The following is a 12892-nucleotide window of genomic DNA, read 5'->3' on the forward strand; positions in this document are numbered from 1 at the left end:
AACATGGAGCAGACTGAAAGTGACCAGAAGGGATGGGGAAAGAGGACAATGGTGGAAAGAAAGAGAAGGAACTAAATAAAGAACATGTATGAATGACCCATGGACAGGGACAACAGAGTGGGAATGGACTGTGAAAGCGGGGGCAGGGTGGGATGGGTGGAGGAGGACAGAGAGGGAAAAATTGAGACAACTATAGTAGAATAAACATGATTTTAAAATAAAATTTGAAAAGAAGAAGGAAAGGCAAAATAAATAAATAAAATAGTAAGTATAAAAAAACTGAAACACCTGAAAGATATCTGATGCTCATGGATTGGAAAAATTAATACTGTTATGGTATTAATCATCTTACAATATATAAATGTACCAAATCAATATGTTTTACACTCTAATCTTATACAATGTTATATGTCAATTGTATCTCAACAAAGCTGAATAAAAACTGATACAGGGCAGTAAAGAAAGTAGGGATAAAGACATCTTTATATAATAAGTAAACACAATGTGTTGCTTAAATAAAAGTAATCTAGTAGCATATGAGATTTATAATCTTTATAGATTTAAATCACAAGAAGAATTGATATAGAACTGAGTTTTCTATCTTAGCTGAGTTCCTTCTTGACTAGCAGAACAATTCAGTGGAAAGAGAGTATGTTCAAGTTACCCATATGACTTCAAATCTCTCTATCATTTTCTAGCTGTGGACTTTCCCCTCAGAAGCTTAGTTCTCTTATCTGTAAAATGTGAATGATAATGTCTCCTTTGCAGTGTTATATTGAAGATTTATCATGAAATATGTAACAACTAGCTTTTTCTTTCAGGATTTACATTAAAGATTATGAAAGTAGAGATAATATTATACAACTTCCTCTTTTCATCATGCCTAATTTTTTATTACAAAATAAAAGTAAGTCTGAGGTCTCAAATAAGAGCTCAGCCATTCTCTATATCCACTTTTTCTAAGCTCTGAATATAAAGGTTCTTGATATCATCTGCTTATTTTTTTCTCAAAGCTTGTAAATCCAATCTGCTTTTTCTAGGTATAGGGCTGCAGCTCTTCACCAAGCATTAGGCATCTTTTCCTTTTCTTACCTTATCCAATTCCAGACTTTAAATTGTGTAACACCTTTGCTAAGTGTAGGTTTATCTTGACCCAGTTGCTTTTTCTCAGCAGAACTTCCTGCTTCAGTATTCATCTGAGCCAAACCTCACTGTTGCGTTCTAATTCATTTGGAGAGTGTTCCAAACTACATTCACCTCCTTACATCATTTTCTAAGTGTTGTTGTCATTTCATCTTTATACACATAGACTGAAGGATACTTTAAGGATCATTTCTGGCCCCATTCTTGGTGTTCCTAGATATAAAGAACATAAAATTTCACTGCTTTGGGTGCAGAAGTAGTGTTTTTTGGAGGGGAGACAACCCCAATAAGAAAATTTCCAGCTGTTGCCTTTCTTCATGCAGATGATGACCACTAGCCCATGTTAACAGTATAATAGAAAGAAACTAATGTATCAGGAATAATTATTTGATTTCTGGTATGTTATAGGATGGTAAATGGCAAGTAAAATCACATAGATGTTTCTTACGGATGAGAGTTTATTAAGAACTTGTAATCTCAAGTCCTAGCTATATCATTTACTAGTTCTATGATCTTGAGTACATTAACTTTCCTGTATCTTGGTTTTCTCATCTATAAAACTCTGATAATAATTGTATCTACCTTGTAACACTGTTTTTAAGGATTAACTAAAATAACACATAAGATGCTTAGTATGCTTAGCATTCAATATGTTAGCTGTTGCTATTGTCATAGTGTTACACATTTGTAACTTTCATATTTGTAATGACACTATAACTTAAAACTATTTCTTAAATATATTTTTCCAAATGAAGTACTACTCCATCTGTCAGTAACCCTGCCCAAACTAATAATAATAATGAAAGTGACCTATTTGGGAGTGTCACAAATTGCTGGTATCTGGTTACTAGAGTCTACTGCAAGAATGATATGAAAAATGATATATCCGTGCCATTATCTCAGGGAATTGTGATGAGTTTTAGCAGTATCTGAGCATGAACTAATTTTCCTTTTACATCTCCATGTGCATTCACATCAGTAAATCCCAAATTATGAGGAAGAACAGGACCTGCAACCAGTTTTTCTTGGCTGTCTAATTAGCACCCATAGAGAGCAGAAAGAAGAATCTGGCTTTATTCATTAGAATTTAGCAACAGTAAACAGGAGTGGCTCAAGATGAGGCATGACCCTTCCTGTAGTTCTTCTGAGGGTAACTTAGTGGGGAGTGGAGGGAAAGGGACACCTGTCTATTCAAGTAGGGCTAAAATAATACAAAGCCATCCCTGACCATGGGAACCCTAGTTAATCTTTCTTTTTCTTTGAAGTCCTTCAGTACTTATTTCCTCAACATATAACTTAACCCTTAATTATGTCATGTCACGCTATTCTATTTCATATGCATTATTCTCATTTCTCCAGAGAGATTGGGAGCAGTTTGAAAGGACAGGCCATATTTCCTTTCCTGCACGATGCAGATGCCAAGAAATGTGAAGAGCTGAATAATTATACCATATATTGGTTGGGAAAACAGGTTGTTTAGTAAAATTGGGAAAACTGGTTCACTATATGGAGAGTAACACCTGGATCTCCAGCTAACATCACACTCAAAGTTGGACTCCAGATACATTAAAGACCTAATGTAAAAGGTCAAATTATAAAGCTAATAGAAGAAAATATAGTAGACTATTTTAATATAGACTTAGAAAGAGGGAATGATTTCTTTTAAAAAAAAACTTAAAAATACAACCATAAGGCAAAGAAAATCGGTAATATGATGATTTCAAAATTATGAATCTCTGTTTCATGAGGGACAACACGGCTGAAATTAATAGCAGACAGAATGGATAAGCACAATGCCCATAACCAACAAACTGCTCACATTGCAACATAAGGAACTCCTGCAAAGCAATATTAATAAAACAACCTTAAGAGAAAGACAGGCCAAGGGTAGGTACAGGCAATTTATAGAAATGAAGGCCCTAAAGTCTCACAAGTATATATAATGTACAAACCCATTAGTAATTAGAAAAATGCAAATTAAATCTCAAATAAAACACAACTTAATGGTTGGTAGAAATAGGAAAGCCAACTAATACCAGGTGTCAGCAAAGATGTAGGGATGTAGGGACCCCTGTACCTGCAGATGGGAATGCGCACTGAGTCAGCCATTCCAAAGAGCAAACCAGCACCGATTTGTCAAGTTAAGAGTATGCACACCTAATGACCCAGTAAATCTGCTTCCAGAGGAGCTTGCATGGGTTCATAAGGGGATAAATAGGAGGCTGTTTAGTGCAGCATTTCTTGGGATAATAAGCAGGAGATAAAACATGGTAGATATTCACTATGGATCATCATGTAGCTCTTATCAGCAATTAATTATATGCACATGTAACAACATAGAGAGATCTTAATAAATATGACTGAAAAAATGTGATACAAAAAGTGATACAATAGACTGAATATTTCTTTACCCTCCAAACTCATACGTTAAAATCCTAACCCCCCCAGTGTAAAGAGTTTTGGAGGTGGGGCCTTTGGGAAATGATAGGTCATAAATAGGATTGGTGCCCTATGAAAGAGACTTCAAGAGTGTCCACCATGTGCAAGTGTGCCTCGAGGTCTGCAGTCAGACCTAAAAGAAGGCCCTCATCAGAGCTTGACCATGCTGGTACCCTGGTTTTAGACTTCCAGCCTCTAGAACTATGAGAGAGAAATTTCTGTTGTTTATAAGCCGCTCAGCCTATGATACTTTGAGACAGCAGCCAAAACTGACTAGGACAAGCAATTTATAACACAAAGAGTAAGTTAAAACATGTGCACATAAAAGAAAAAAATTTATTTTTTTGCAAAAATGAATACAATCAAAAGACTACACATGAAATACAGAATGGTTGCCTGCAGAGGGAGATGAATGGGAGTGTGTTATGAGGATAAAGTCAGGGAAGTTAACTTGAGCTTCGTATCTAAATGAGTGTTCACAGGTATCCTGAACAGAATTATTATATAGCCTATTTACTCTTTCTTCCCTTTTGGGAACATTCCATTACTTTAGTTTTAAAAATGACTGTTAGCATTTCATTTAAATATTATACAACAGGTCTGGGTATTTTAACTTTATTACTATGTTTGTAAGATAAAATGAACATTATGATCATCTTTCCTCATACATTTAAAAATTTAAAATGTGGAAAAGAAAAAGCATGTGGCCCTACAAATAACTACTTCAGGTATGGGTAAGCTTTTTCATTTGGGTAGTATTGTGGTGGAAGGAGTAGAACAATGGGATGGGATACTTTGGCCTCAGTTCTCTCACCTTTAAATGAAGTGGTTTAGTTACAAAGAGTAGTTTATAAGAGTCACCCATTTCTTAGACATGGCGATTACCTTGCTCCCCTGTCCTTGCCTCCCCTTGACATCAGACACTGATACAGTGGTTTCGGAGTGGGACCTAGGTATCTGCAACATGATTCTGATGCAGGTAGTCTAAAAATCATGTTTTGAAAAATATTTGAGGGAAATTATCCACAAAATCCCTTCTATCTGCATTATTCTATGATAGAAAGAATTTTATCTGACTTACCAAGTTTTCACTCATCTCTTTTAAGTCCTTAAGTTGGTATTTGCCATTTTGTCCAGAATCACTGTTGACTCGTAGGTCTAAAATTTTAAAGGTTCCATGATAATACTCTGTTCTTGGGCCTGTGATGAAAAGGAAAAGCAGGAAATTAAGTGGTTTTGGCATAGAATTCAGGAGCCAACTATAATGAGGCTAATATGGTCCTGAATATATTGCTGAGATTCTTTCTAATTTAGTTTCATGAAAAGTATAGTAAAAATAATGATTCATGTTTTATATTAATAACAACAGTTTATATTTGTTGAATGCCTACTGTGTGCCAAGCCCTGTTCTGGGCACAGTATTAATTTCTCACTCCAGCTCTCTAAGATTATAATCATCTCCATTTCACTGATGAGAAGTGAGGCTCAGAGGCGGTATGTAACTTGTTCTATGACACAGAAGTGGTAAGTGACCTACTCAGGTTTTAAGCCCAGACAGCTTGGCTCTAGCTCTGGAATGTTTTGTTACCACATTGCTCCTCGCTGAGTGAAATGTGTACCATCTTATACTCTACTGGAAGTAGAAGTAAAGGCACATCCTTATAACTTTTGATTTGTAATGTGAGAGCCAGGCATACTAAGAAATACCTGAAAAAAAAAAAGGCAGTGAAAAAACAGGTTGAAAGTGAGAACAGTGTGAAATGGATGAATTAATCAGAAAGGAAAGAAAACAGAACAGTGGAAACTCCTGAGGAACTTGGTAATCTTAGGAGTAAAGCTTGTGGGTGGTGGACAGGGTGAGCAAGAAAGCTATCTAAGAGTTAGAGGTTGAAAACAGAGTGACCACTAAGCAACCCTTCTCTGGGGGACCCTGGCTTGGGGAGGACACGCATGAGGGTTTCCCAGCTCTGGACCTAGGGAGGAAACGGGGACCTCAGGATGGTCTCTCTCTAAGTGGGACTTCCCTGGATATGTCATGGTTTTGTGGTCCCTTATACTTATCGATACAATCCATATTGTTATTGATCCTTTTACTCATAGTAAAGGAGCTTTTGTGCAATTGAATTAACTGACCTAAGAATCTTTTGATATTGGTGTAAATTGTAGGTGGGTGGGGTTGATTCTGGGGCCCAGCACTGTGTTCTTAAGTCTTTAAATCTCTTTATAAAGTCTTCACTTCCTCATTGGGTCTGAGGAAGTGTAACATGGGGGATGGAGCGCATTGAGGGGAGCGCCATTCCCCAGGACCTGAGGGTTACAGCCCGGGGCCAGCTGAGATGGGACAGGGGACTCTGAATCCTGCAGAGCCAGTCCCAGCTGTGTCACAGATGGGGGAGTAAACATGAGTCCTTGCAAACACTTCTATGTTTGCCAGGAGAGGGGCCGTGGCACATCCCTCTAGTGGAGAAGGCCCAGAGTCCCTTTGTTCAAAGGCCTTTATTGAAAGGGTTATCAGTGGGGCTAGGTAACAGGAATGCATACATTATCTCATTATATCAGTATGTTAATGTTCACAGAGAATGGGTGATGTTTTGAAGAAAACAAATGATTGGAGCACACGGATTTACAAGGGTCCTGAGAGGAGACTAGTAAACAATAGAGAGGACTAAACAGGAGAGCACAGTAAACACCAGAGTGCCTAAGGGTATAGGATTAGGGTCTGTGAATAATGTAAATTTCCTTCCCAGTGTGAGCTGGCTAGAGCTTCTCTGGGAAGAACAAAGCACACTTTAAAGAATTTACTTTTAGACCTGATTGCCCTGGGAACCACCAGATCTGGCTTAAGGACTGACTCTGGTATTGTTTCGAGCCTGAGCCAGGCAGGGGGAGGAAGCTGCCAAGACACAAGAAAACTTCTTTTGGATAGAATGAGGACTCCGGCCATGTCCAAGCCTAGCCGAGGGGAGTGGGCCTTTTTGCCCTTTCTCCATGTCCCCCAATTTCTTGTCTGCTGCCCGTACCGGCCAATAACTGTTTTAGGTTGTTATCTCTGCATGAGACAACTCACCCTTCATGGATCACTGACCGTCACAGGGCAAAGCAGAGAGGCAGGGGCTATACCCCTGCCAGGTGGGACAGGTTGTGTCTCCTCAGGGGCCTGTTTCTCCAAGGCCTCCTGGATTATTTCCAGCCTTGGGGCCCTCCCACCAGTCTGTGGGGTTACAGTTCCTGAAACCAGACAGGGCGTTTCCCAAAAAGGGAGGTGACAACAGATAAGACCATTCAAGGTAGTAGCCTGGACTAGTTGTTTTGTCTCATACATCTAGGGCAGAGTCATATTGTGGAAATTTGTTAAAAAATGTAAATGTTTTGTACTCTGTGCAGAGAAAGATGCAATATAAGATGAAAGAATTCAAAAATGCATTATTTATGTGATTATAAATATATCAGGCAATAAAAAAAATCCCTGAAAGTTATTTTGGAAAGAGTGAATTTTTTTCTCTAACAACATTGTGTTACATTTATAGTTTACCAGTCATTTCAAAATTTATTATTTCATTGTACATGTGTTTTTCTTTTACACTTGAAATGGTGGGGAGAAAAACGATGAGTAAAACAACCAATTTTAGTAACTAGCTTATTAGCTAATTTATCACAGTTTTTCACTTGGATAAACAATGAATGATTAGACTTGTTTATTGTGATTACTAGTAAATTTCAGACAATTACTGTCTTTGATTTTTGTGTAGATTGTCAAAAGAATACTAGATTGGGAGATCTATGGAAATTGAAAATTGGTCTGCTTTGCGTAATGCTGTATCTTGAGTACCCAGAAAAGTGCTTGCATATTATAGGCTTTCAGGAATCACTTGTTGATGAAATAATTGAATAAATAAAAAATATTCAGAATGTGGGCATTTAAAGGTAAAAGTACAATTTTTTTGGATGAAATTATATTTAGAGATATGCAAATGAAGCTTTACAGAAAAATGATCTCAAACTGAACAAAATCCATAATTTTACCTACCAGAGACTAAGAAGTGAGCCAGAAGACCGATGGCCACTGCCACCACAATCAACAGTAACACAATGAGAAAGGCTATCATCCATGGTTTCAAACGTCGACCTTGGTTGCCAAGTCTTCCTGCTCTGCACAAAGGAAAACTCTCCAATTACTCTCACGTTGTTATGGTTTCAGGCTTTCTGGTTCTCCTTGAATAAGTGCGAGTTGCATTAGCCTACCTTTCCCAGCAAGAAGACATTTGTCTTTAATTTTGGTCGAAGTCATGTTGGTGTGGGGGGAGGTATGAAAAAGATCGGAATTTGGGAATTCATGCTATTGCTTTTGGTCTCTGTTTCTATAGGCAATTGATGGCTCTCTGTCGTGGCCAGTTCCGAGTCCTCTTAACAGTGTGGTTCAAAGTAGCACACATGCTGGAAAAAGGACCTTTCTTTTTTTCTCCAGCACTTAATAAGGGTTTTTTTTCTTCTTCTATCTATCCTTTTAGAGTTTACAGAGTGAATTCAAACCTGTTATCTCATTTACTTTTTATCTTTTATTTTTAACTGCCTGTGAAAGGTGATGTGTCCTCTGAAGGACAAGAGCTAAGGTACTAGAAGCCAGAGCAGATGCTCCATGGGAAGTGACATAGCCTCTTAAATGGCTTGCAACCTAAAAATTCAAAAGTGAAGGAGAATTTAGATCCTATTTAGTATAGTTTAATGCCTTTTCTAGATGAGAAAACTGAGGCACAGAGATGAATAAGTGATTTCTCCAATATAATAGAACCAGCAGTAATCTCAAATTCATGTCTTCTCATTCCTGGAACACAATTTTTTTCTCAGTGTCAGACTGCCTCTCCATCGATTGCATTGTAATTTTTAAACACATTTATTATTTATATATTCATTTAGTCACTCACTCTTCTTCATTTATTTGACCATTTCCTCAAAGAATCTTATCAGTAGGTCTCCAGGTCATTCAGAAGCACAAAAAGAACCGAAGAGCAAAAACTAGGACTCAAGGAGTTATATGAACTTTAAATTTATCTTGCCATGTGGCACACTCCATCTTCAAGGGGCACACACCCCCTATCCTTTGGGAAGGGGAGAGGGCCTGAAGATTGAGTTAATAACCGATCATACCTATGCGATGAAGCCTCTATAAAAATCCCAATAGTATCAGGCTCTAGGAGCTTTTGGGTTGGTGAACACATCTATATATGTTGTGAGGGTGGTACAATCTAACCCTACAGGGACAGTATGTCCTGTATTTAAGACGCTTCTGGACCTCCGTATGTAATCTCTTCACCTGGCTGTTCATTTGTATCCTTTAATATTCTTTGTAGTTATCTGGTAATCTATTGTAGTAGGTAAACTGTTTTCTTGAGTTCTGTGGGCTGTTTTAGAAAATTAATCAAATCTGGGGAGGGCATTGTGGGAAACTCTGATTTATAGCCATTTGGTCAGAAGTACAGATAACAGCCTGGACTCTCCGTGGGTGCATGAAGTGAGGCAAGGGTAGTCTTATGGGACAGAGACCTTAACCTATGGCGTCTGTGCTAACTCTGGTTAGTGTCAGAATTGAACCGAATTATAGGAGAGCTGGTGCTGGAGAACTGCTTGGGGAAGACCCCACACAGCTGGTGTCAGGAGTGCTGTGAATCTGGTAGGTAGTGTGAAAGTAAAGAAAAATATGGAGAGTTTTTCCAAGATAAAAATTTAAAAATTCCTTTAAGTCTTCACTTACTTAGACAAATCATCTGTAGGCATCCTGTATTGCAGATGGCCCTGACTTTTACATAGGGTAGAAGAGTTTGGCTACATTCCCTTCTTATAACCCTTTAGCATGTATCTTGAGAAATTTATGAGTCCCCTCTGAATTTCAATTTTCCCACCTGAAAACAGTGACAGTCAATACTACCCAGAGATGTGAGGCAATGAAGTGAGTAAAGAAGGACCCTAGCATATATCAAATTTCTTCTCCAGGTCAGGAGTTTTCATATGGGTTATCTCATGTGATTGTCGCCACCATTTGTGGAGTACTGACTGACTAGCAATATGAATCTTTTACTTAAATTTTAAATTCAAAAATCAAAGTTATTTTTCCTTGGCAGTTATCAAAAAACAACAAAATAGGAAAAAGCAAAATATCTTAATAGTTAAACTCTATTTCTGGAATAACTCTATTCTAGACTGCCTCAAATTCCAAATCTTCCACTTCATTAGCCTGTGATGATGTAGGGCCAGTTACTTTTTCACCTATAAAATGCAGATAATCATAGTACCTAATCATAGGGTTGTTATGAGAATTAAATGAGCTATTGTAATGTATCACATATGACACATAGTAACCACAAGTTTGCTGAAAACTAATAAAACAGTAAAATTTAATTGATAATTTATACAAACTTTAGTAATCAGTAAAAAAAACTGAAGGCTTTACTTTGCTGTTTTGATTTCAACTCTGGGGATAGAGTTTTTGAATATGTTAGAGAATGGACTTAGCAATTTAGCAAGTTGATTAAAATAAGTGTTCAGAATGAAATTAGAATATAAAACGTGAATGTTTGCAAAGACTTTCCCAGGACTATCTTTTTCCCCAAAGGATGAAAATAGAGAGAAGAAACCCGATTCTTACATTCATTAAGCAACGCCAAATAGAATGAACTATAGCACAAGAGAGAGATGCGGACTTCTGGGAAAAGGACAACAATCTCAGATGAAGATGTCATTTTATTTTTTACAAGAGAAATAATAGATTTTAAGTGAGCGATTCACCCAATTAATAAATTTCTGTGAAAGATAGGGGTATGGATATTGCTAAAGGCAAATGCAAATGGATATTCACAGCAAGGTCCAAACACTAGAGATACCTCTGAGATGTAGAGAAGAGGGTTGCTAAACCCACAGAAAAGAGATTTAAGGTTCAGTATAGCAAAACAGCAAAGATAAGAATCAAATATATTTTAATAAGGGTTACATATTGTATTTTTTGTTAATAGAGAAGTAGGAATTGTGAGGATGACTTTAGAACATATTGTAGAATTAATGTGGGTGAGGCACAGGGTGTCATAGCACTGGTTTCCCCCACTCCCTGGAAGCAGAGCATTCCTATGAAAGCTTTTGTAAGCTGCAATAGCATGAAGTGAAGGAGCACTTGTTAATTTATAAGGAAAAAATTTTGAGCATTCCTAGACCCCCCAAATACCCTATACAATTATACCAAATGACACATAAAAGCTCAGCTAACACTGACAAGTAGGAAGAGTAGGGAAAATGATGATAAATACATAGCCTATATGGAGTACATTGAGCTTGGTGGTGTCACTCTTGCTGCTTGGGGCGCAGGCTGCCTCTGTCATGGCTCACTGCAGAACAAACACTGAATGCTATTCGCTTTTTTTTTTTTTCCTTTGTAAAAGCGAAAATCCTCTTTGGGTTTCTTTCAGTTAACAAAAACGGGTACTAAAGTAGATCTTTTGTAAAAGTGAAGTGGCATAACATGAATTTCTGAAAAGTGGGGGTATCGGTAATTGTAAGCATTTGCTTTGCCTCAATCCTTAAATTTGCCTGTTAGTATGAACTGCCACCTCCTGCAAATCCTCTAAATCCTGGATTAGTGTTCCTTGAATTTATCTTAAAGGAACCATAAGTATTTGACATTTCCTATTGTCTGTCCCCTTTCTTTACCAACAAGTGTCATGGACGTCCTGAATAATAGCATTGATGTCCAATAGTATTCTGTAATTTGCTTCCCTAAAACTGAAAATATTCTAATAAACACAAATATTCATTAGAAAAGATGACTTTTGGAGTCTATAATCATGAGACTTCATACTTTTAAAAGAGTAGTTTGGGGAATGTGAAATATGAAAGGTTGGAACTACTGCTTTACAACTTTATGATTCCCGTAAGCACGGAGTATGCATTTTCAAAAACCAATAAGTTTTAGTAAGTAAAACATTAATGCTAGACATGTACATTTGTTTACTCACTCATTGGTTTACCAAATATTTATAGAGTGCCAATTATATGTGAAACATTCCAGACCCTTTCTAAGGATATCAGAGACCCTTTGACAATTAACGTGTGCTCACTAAACAGCTGAAATTTCCCAGGTTGAATCCCTGCAAGCGTCCAGGGAGGCTGGGCTTGAGCAGTTGTGTGTTTCAGCCCTCTGATTCTGTCATCACACAGCTCTGTGGACCTGCCAGGCCCCTTCACTTCTGTTTCCCTCAAATTTCTCACTTTAAAATGAGAGTTAACCATACCATTTCTACTGATCTCACAAAGGTGTCCTGGCTATTAAATGAAATAACACAAATAAATATTTTGAAAATGGCATAAATTTAAGCAACGGTAAAGTATTATTGTCATCATGAATATTTAAAATCACTTTTATTTGCATATAAAATTATGTTAAGAAATCTTATTTTTCCTTCTCCTTTGCATGTAGCAAACCCAACTTGAAAAACAAAAACCTTGAAATAAATCATAGGGTTTTTTTTTCCTAATTTTCAATAGAAAAATTTTTTAGAGAATAGACATGTTTTCTCCAATCTAGATCTCCTGTCTATCTAGGTGTCTCTGTAGCCCTCAACCACGCAATTTGCATTAGCTCCCCCGGGGCTGTCTTTAAGGTACAAGGAAAAGCAGGTGAAGGGAAGGTGTCATGGAAGTTACATTTAGTCAGATTGCTAACAACCTTTTTAACAAAAAGGAACAACTTTCCTCTCCCCACCATATCCGAATCAATTGGGATGTGATCTAATAGAGTTTTCATTAACTTCTAAAATCCCAGCTATTGAAATTGGCAACATGAAATAATGCTAACAGTGATCTTTTTAATACAAACATATTGACTTTAAATACAGATATTAATTAGTCCATCTGCTATAATAATTCCAGAAATCTCACAAATCCAATGCAGTTTGAATCCACTGAGGACATCTCACAGGCAGTTGTCCAACGCACCAGAACTAGCCATTGACAGACAGGAAAACAAACAAGCCATTTACAAAACAAAACTGAACTTACCGATGCATCATCTACAGGAGAAAAATATGATCTTGGAAGCATGCACCCAGTGAACTCAACTTTCTAATCAACTATACAACATCTCTAGATATATTAAAGATCTACAGCTAGAAGAAATAAGGAAACAAATTACAAGGAGTTGGAATGAAACTGGTTCGACAAGTCTGAACAGAAAAACCTCAACCCATAGAATAGCTCAAAGAAAACAGCTCAGACATTGCATAGTTTCAACAAGAAAGCAATAACCTTTTAAAGTATTGACTAATTTCAT

At 37.2% G+C, this 12892-nt stretch overlaps 1 protein-coding gene across 1 annotated transcript in view; it reads right to left on the reverse strand.

Moving 5' to 3' along the window:
* The window catches only part of LOC129065493 (transmembrane protease serine 11A-like), a 48930-nt gene extending 36272 nt beyond the window's left edge, over positions 1 to 12658 (reverse strand). Inside the window, exons 1-3 of the mRNA XM_054566735.1 lie at positions 12622 to 12658; positions 7610 to 7731; positions 4664 to 4782 (exon numbers count right to left, since the gene is read on the reverse strand). Of these exons, the coding sequence (XP_054422710.1) occupies positions 4664 to 4782; positions 7610 to 7731; positions 12622 to 12632 (252 nt within the window). The 5' untranslated portion in view covers positions 12633 to 12658. The remainder of the gene's footprint in view (positions 1 to 4663; positions 4783 to 7609; positions 7732 to 12621) is intronic.
* Between the last annotated feature and the right edge of the window lie 234 nt (positions 12659 to 12892).

The sequence above is a fragment of the Pteronotus mesoamericanus genome, unplaced genomic scaffold (genome assembly GCF_021234165.1).
Source record: "Pteronotus mesoamericanus isolate MK-2021 breed Mesoamerican mustached bat unplaced genomic scaffold, CSHL_Meso_final contig_180, whole genome shotgun sequence".
In the NCBI taxonomy this organism is placed as follows: Eukaryota; Metazoa; Chordata; class Mammalia; order Chiroptera; family Mormoopidae; genus Pteronotus; species Pteronotus mesoamericanus.